Source organism: Chrysochloris asiatica, unplaced genomic scaffold, assembly GCF_000296735.1.
Source record: "Chrysochloris asiatica unplaced genomic scaffold, ChrAsi1.0 scaffold00030, whole genome shotgun sequence".
Lineage (NCBI taxonomy): Eukaryota > Metazoa > Chordata > Mammalia > Afrosoricida > Chrysochloridae > Chrysochloris > Chrysochloris asiatica.
In genome coordinates this window covers 2,900,868-2,908,281 of record NW_006408548.1, presented here as the reverse complement: position 1 = coordinate 2,908,281, position 7,414 = coordinate 2,900,868, and the positions used below count along the sequence as shown (strand labels likewise).

The 7,414-nt window shown below is 34.5% G+C and overlaps 1 protein-coding gene across 1 annotated transcript in view; it reads left to right on the top strand.

Annotated features, from left to right (window-relative positions):
* CNOT10 (CCR4-NOT transcription complex, subunit 10) overlaps nucleotides 1-7,414 on the top strand; it is a 121,902-nt gene that overhangs the window by 60,607 nt on the left and 53,881 nt on the right. Inside the window, exons 10-12 of the mRNA XM_006859171.1 lie at nucleotides 1,697-1,818; nucleotides 3,158-3,334; nucleotides 4,574-4,654. Coding sequence (XP_006859233.1) covers nucleotides 1,697-1,818; nucleotides 3,158-3,334; nucleotides 4,574-4,654 — 380 coding nt within the window. The remainder of the gene's footprint in view (nucleotides 1-1,696; nucleotides 1,819-3,157; nucleotides 3,335-4,573; nucleotides 4,655-7,414) is intronic.

The window sequence follows — 7,414 nt, the reverse complement described above, 5'->3', positions numbered from 1 at the left end:
ATAGTTTTCATCTTGTCTAGATGGGTCTGGCAAAAAGAAATGGGGATAAGATTCTTATGATTCAATAGTGAATAATTGTTATCATGACAAACTGTGACTGTCACAATTGCAAAAGTTGAAGTTAAAAGTAACAAAAACGGGAGTGGTTAATCTTACAGTCCAGAAACAGAGGACCCTAGGACCATTAACGGAGAAGAGCACAAGCAGAATGCGGAACCCTATCTAGAGAAGTAGTGAGGCCAGAGATGGAGGCAGAGATCATGACATGGAGAGGGGGAGTGGCTGAGGACTCTAGATTCATGGGAATAGAAGGACTGAGAGCTGGTGGCCAGGAGACAGACATGCAGAATGTGCCCTGTGGAGGTGTAAATTATTTATATATGCCTAAGTGGTTTTTGGTTTTTTTTAAAAAAAGCTAAAGTGAATAGAGAGAAATACTGTTAACTGATGGTTCGTGGAGGGGATTATAATCATTGTAATGAAACAAGGTGTAATATTTTGTTGAGTGTAAAACTGATGATCTGCCCTGTAAACTTTCACTCAATTCACAGTAAAAACCTTTAAATAAAAATAAAGGTACTAAAAAGTTAAAAATAAAAAAAGCTAACGTGGATACAGAGAAATACTGTTAACTGAGGTACATGGAGGGGATTATGATGATTGTAATGAAACAAGGTGTATTATTTGTTGAATGTAAAACTGATGATCTGCCCTGTAAACTTTCACTCAATCCAAAATAAAAACTTTTAAAAAAAATTTGATAGAATGTTGAAAATAAAATCTATTTTAGTCCCTGTTATTGTTGTGAAGTGCGGTCCAGTGGATTTGAGTCCCTGGAGGATGTCAAAACTATTATTTTGATATCCTGTAGGTCAAAGGGCAAAAAAATTCTTACCGAATGGTTGGAGAGATGGAAACACATCACCCTTAGAAGGTGCAGACGTAAATAAAGGATATGTCAGTAAATAATGTCACATTTTGATATTTTTTACTTTTCTTCGTGTGTGTGTGCGCGCGCGCGCTCACTACTTTCAATGATTGTTGTTGTTGAATGCAATCAAGTCGATTCCAACCCTAACAAACCTGCATAGGGTTTCCAAGGAACTGCTGTTGAGTTTAAACCTCTGACCTTGCATTCAAACGGCTTTGTAGTCTGGCGCATTAACCCAAAGCGCCACATTCTAAATTTCCAAGTGGCAAGACCTATGTTTGTGTAGTTCTTGTCACATATAGCTTGTTAGAGCTTATATTATCTACAATTTAACTAATGCTTTCAATTAGAAGAAGAAACTGTTTTAGGAAGAGGAGCAATTTTCCTTTTCTTTTACACTGTGTGTTTGTGGCTCTCTTATTTTCCTTACTCAGATTTCAAAGGTTTATAGTGTACATCAGGGGGCCTGGAAGTGTAAAATGCTCTAAATAAAGGTTTGAGTAATTATTATATTGGTTTTTTCCCTTAAAATTGTCTTAAGTCTCATTTCTCTAGATGCCAAACGTACAAGGGGGCTTCAAAAAAGTTCATGGACAAATGGAATTAAATAATAGAATTTTTTGAAGCCCCTCATATTTCCTTCTTGTTAATAGATCTTAAGAACTTTGTTAAATTTAGAGTAAGTTTGAAAAAAATCATCCATCCTTTTTTATACCCCATCTTGCAGTTCCCTTAAATTTACTGGAGATTATTTGTAATTTGTAGACTTCTGAACAAGAAACTAAAGGTCTTCCAAGCAAAAAAGGAATTGTACAGTCTATTGTTGGCCAAGGCTATCATCGTAAAATAGTTCTGGTTTCACAGTCCATACAGAATACCGTATATAAGTAAGTATTTTGCTGAGAGAAGTTATGTATATGTTTAATCCTATTTTAAATAATCCTTGTTGATCTTCATATACTTGGGTATGTCATGTCATGAGAGTACTATTTGATAACTAGGTTTTATTGCTACTTCAGCAAATAGATCCGAACATATAGGTTTATTAGTGAGTGCTGTCTGGCATGTGACTTGTTTTTTTGTGCATTGTTTAGTGTATTCCGTGCCATTATTCAAAATGTCCAGAAGAGGGCATCTTGGTGTTTCTTTTTAATATTTAATATACTTTTCATTATCATTAAAACTTTTCATTTAGGTATTTTCTCATAATCCCTAGGAATGAAAATGTATTAAAGTAATTATGGGGGAAAGGTACTTATAGATAAACCAACCAGAATATTACCAAAGTTGTCAATGTGTGCATTGTTCAGATGAACAACTTTACTATGAACATCTTTGTCCAATTTGAGTTGTTGTTGGTTTTCAAGTAGGACAGTACAAAAAATTCACTGCTTTTTTTTTTTTTTTTTCTTTTTCAAGAAAAACAATTGGCCTCTGTCATTTACATTTTTCCACAGTTCAATAGTATCTGACAGATATTTTGCTTTTAATTTGCTTAACAATAATGTAAGACTAATAAAATAAGGCATAGTTTTCCTACAATTTCAAAGTTGTTAATACTTTTCAAAACCGAATTTTTTTTCCTGCTCAGATTGATATATTAAGCCAATAGAAAGTAATATAAAAAGTCAGTGAAATAATGAGAAAAGATAATATTGCTGTTACAGAACTTAAAAAAGCTTTTTTTGAAAATAAGAATCAACTGTGAAAATGTGTTTTCTCCCCTTTCTTATCATACCTGTGTGACTCTCATTAGTCTTCCTTGTCTGCAGTTACTTTTTAGAGTCCTGGCGTGGTGCTAGGATAAGCACTGGACTGCTCACCGCTAAGTTGGTGGTTCAAACCCACCAGCTGCTCCTTAGAAACCCTATACAGAGTCACTGTGAATCAGAACAACTCGATGACACTTAACACCAGTTCCTTTTACACTAACGTTGACACTGCAGATATACTTCAAGTTGTCCCCTGTCATTTATCCTGTTCCTGTAGGCACAATATATATAATTTGTTTATTTTCAATCCATTATAACATTCAGAGACTGTTAAATTGTATTTAGGATTAGGGTTCTTTAGAAATCTCCTTTAAACTGTTTGTATTAAAATTTTTACCTGTCAAAGGGAAATTTTTATTTATAATTATATGGCTTTTATTTTTGATAATAGAAAAGCCATATTGTTATATCATTATACTTGGCTAATTTAATTTTTTTTCCTTGTTCTTTTAAGTGATGGGCAGTCTTCAGCCATTCCTGTAGCCAGTATGGAGTTTGCAGCCATATGTCTCAGAAATGCCTTGTTGCTGTTACCTGAAGAACAGCAAGACCCAAAGCAGGAAAATGGGTCTAAAAATAGTAATCAATTAGGCGGGAACTCAGAAAACAGTGACAGTAATGAAACTTGCAGGTATTCTAATCCTTTTGACCTCCCTTATTAAAATCCTTTTAGGAATTAGCTATCAAACTTAATTTGTCCTTTAGTTAGTTTTAAAAGCTTCAGCCAGAATTTCAAAAAAATTCTCTGCTTTGATGAGAAGAAAGTCCTTAAGTATTTCAGGAAGACAAAAATTAATGAAGGCTAAATGAGGAAAAAACTTTTAAGGATAAAAGTGGAAAATAATGGGGTTTGTGGGGAAGAGTAGTATTTACAAGGAGTTGTATTGTTAGTGGAGTCCTGAACATGTTAGAGATTCAGATGTACCCCAAGATGCCTCAGAACTCAGAAGAAAAACCTGGTGATCTGCTTCTGAAATCAGCCATTGAAAATCCTGTGGAGAACAGTTCTGCTCTGACACAGATAGGGTTGCCTTGACTTATAATCTGCTCAACAGCAAGTACTTTTTCTTGTTGCTGTCAAAGAAGATAGTTTTTTATAAATATTGAAATAAATCCTGAAATTTCTCATTATTCTTTGCCTTTTCTCCTAACATACCATTGATTGAGATATTTGTTTTGAACTTTCTAATGCAATTTTTAAATGATGCCATTCTGTAGAACATAGGAAAGTTTACTAAGTAACAAAATAAACAGTCTATAGATTGGAAATTCTACTTTTTTACATGTGACACCTTCAAATTAAATCTTAAATATTGATTACAAAAGAAATACACATTTACTGTAGAAAATGCAGAACAAAATTGTGATCACAAAGTTAATGTTTTTGCTATAAGTGATAAAATAAGAAGGAGAAATATTTTAAAATACAGGGCGGTCTCCTTCAAATAATTAAGATATTCTTTTATAAGCAAATTTAATTACTGGGTAAAAGAAGCCAACATACAGTAGAGTTTTTACATGCTAGTAATACGAAGATATTGAATATTTTCATTATTTTGACTCTTGTACACTTTTGTCATTACAAATTACGTGGGAGCAGATATGGTGGTGGTAGTGGTAGTTGGGTGCTATGGAGTCGGTTTCAACTCATAGAGACCCTATATGGGTTTCCAAGGCTATAAATCTTTACAACAGCAGAAAGCCACATCATTGTCCCAGGCAGTGGCTGGTAGATTTGAACTGCTGACCTTGCTGCATTTAGCAGCCTAACTCATGACCCACTATGCTACCAATATATAAGGAGATAAAATTGTACATTTACTTTTGTATGTATTTATCTTTATAACTAAGAGTCTGTTATTTATTCCAGCAGTAAAAGCCATGATGGAGATAAATGTATTCCAGCTCCACCTTCTTCTCCATTGAGAAAGCAGGAATTAGAAAACTTAAAGTGAGTATTACCTAAGCACAATTAGCATTGCCTCTACTGAATAGAGCCAAGTTGGGCTTTTTCTCCTTTATTCTGTCAATATCTTGCATTAGATGGTTTGAATGTCAAATGTTAAACCAACCATGCAATCTTGTGATAAACCCTACTTGGTCAGAATGTATTGTCTTCTTTATAAATTGCTAAACTTATTAATACTTAGGTGGAATATTGCTTATGTGTTTACGAGGAATATTGATTCATACTTCTAAGTTTTTGTCAGATTGTGCTTTTAGATTTGAACTGACCATATCAGTGAGTTGGGGAGTATTTCCTCCTAGATTTCCTAAAAGAGCTTTGTGTAGTATAAGTATATCCTCCTCAGATGTTTGATAGAATTCCTCATTGAAACCATTCATAGGAAAAACCATTCTTTGTGGGAAAATTGTTTTTTTTTACATTTTTTATTGTGAATTGAGGGAAAGTTTACAGAGTTCATCAGTTTTACATTCAACAAATTATATACTTTGTGTATTTTAATGATGATAATCCCTTCCATGTACCACCAGTTAACAGTATTTCTCTATATTCATTTTAGCTCTTTTTTTTTTTTTTCTAACACTCAGGCATATATAATAATTTATACCACCAAAGAGCACATTCTGCAAGTCTGCCTCCTGGCTGTCAGTTCTCAGTCCCTCATTCCATGAATCTAGAGTCCTCAGCTGCTCCCTGTCTCCATGTGCCCATCTGCCTCCATCTCTGGTGTCGCTGCTTCCCTGGATAGGGTCCCGCATTCCACTTGTGCTCTTCTTCCTTGATGGTCCTAGGGTCTTATGTTTTTGGGAAAATTTTTAGTAATGAATTCAGACTCATCAGTAGCTAGAGCACTCTGTACATTTTCTGTTTCATCTTGGCCAGTCTGTTGTTGTTGTTGTTGTTGTTGTTGTTAAGTGCTGTCAAATCAGTTCAGACTCATAGTCACCGAGGAATTTCTGAGTAATAGCTGATGGGTTTGAACAGCTGACCTCGTGCTTAATTGTCCGGTGCTTATCATTGTATTTATGAAGGAATTATCGTTTTCGTATAAATTGTCAAGTATATTAGCATAATCTTCTTAATATTCCTATATTACCTTAACATCTGTGAGATCTATAGTGATATCTTCATTTTTATTTTGGATACTGATAATTCCTTTATTTTCCTGAGCAGTCCAGTTAGGGATTTATTAATTTGGTTGATCCTTTTAAAGAAAAAACTATTTACTGTATTGACTCTTTGTTATCTGTTGATTTCTGTGTATATCTTTATTTTTTTTTCCTCCCTTCTACCAACTTTGAGTTTGTTTCACTCTTTGTATAGTACAATATGGAACCTAGATCATAAATATTAGACTTCATTTTTTTTCTGATAGAGAATTAAAGCTATACCTTTAACTTCACCCACAGCTATAACTTCACCCACAAATTTTTGTTTTGTTTTGTTGGTTTGTTTGCCATGGCATTTGTGTTAGTCCTGGTTATTTAGTGCAAAACCAGTGAAGCATATATATAAATATTTATAGAGAGTCATTTCTATGATATGACTCACATGGTTGTGGAGGCTACCTTCTCCTGACTCACATACTTGCAGAGCCTGGCTAACCTAAAATCTGTAAGTCTGATGTTATGCTGCTGGCTCACTGAGTTGCATGAACTGGCAAATCCAACATCCTAAGAACCGGAGCTCAGACATAGACAATAAGATAAAGGCAGTACCGTTTAAGAGAGACAATGCGCTGTATCAGAACATCCATTTATATATTGGATGCAGGCCACACACTCCCACGGGAACTTCTTTTCCAACTGCTGGCTATTCACCTCAGGTGATTACATGGTGTCTGCCAAATCATTGAGCACCATGTCCTAATCAAGTTGACATGTAACTTCAACCATGTTGTTAGGCTTGTTTGTTTTTGTTTTATTTTGTTTTCATTCTGAGATAACTAGATTTATGTAGGGTTTTTTTCTTTTTCTTTTCTATTTTGAAATGATTTATTACTTCATTAATTAATACAGTTTAAAAATCAAGTCAAATAGACTGTTTTTTCAAATGGTTTTTGATTGTTATTGTTAGTCTGTGTAATACCTTTCTACAAAGAAAAACAATTTAAATCTCTTAGTTTCCATAGTTTTTTAGAGTAGTGCATTTCTCTAAGATAATCTGATTATGAGTTTTGTCTTGGAAAATGGATAAAAGATAGCAAAAAAATTTTTCAAAATAATAATGCTTAATGAGGAATTTTTACCACAACCAGCTCTAAAAAAACTATAATGCTACAGAAACTAAAAAGTATGGTATAAAAATACTGCATAGGACCACTAATGTAAAAGACTAGGAAAAAGAACCCATACTAATCCACTAAAGTGGACTCTTAGGGGGTTGTTAGGATGTAGGGGCAGGGATAGGGGTGGGAGGGGAAGGTGGAGTACAGGGCAGGGAATAGACACAAGATAATTTGGGTATTGGGTAGGAGGGCAATATACAAGAAGGGAGAGGGGAATCGAAGAACAAAGCAGATGAGAGAACAAATAGACGGGTATAAATGGGCTAAATGGGACAGAGGTAAAAAATGATGTAAGCACAGCTTTAGAACAACAGGGCTCTGGAATACAGAGACTGAGACATGGATGGAATGGGGAAAGGGGGGAATAATGTTAAGATGCTTGGCTATTTTTTGAACCTTGGTTTTCCTTGCAATACATTATAAAACAGACACTGGAGGGGGAGAGAAAGGAATAACCA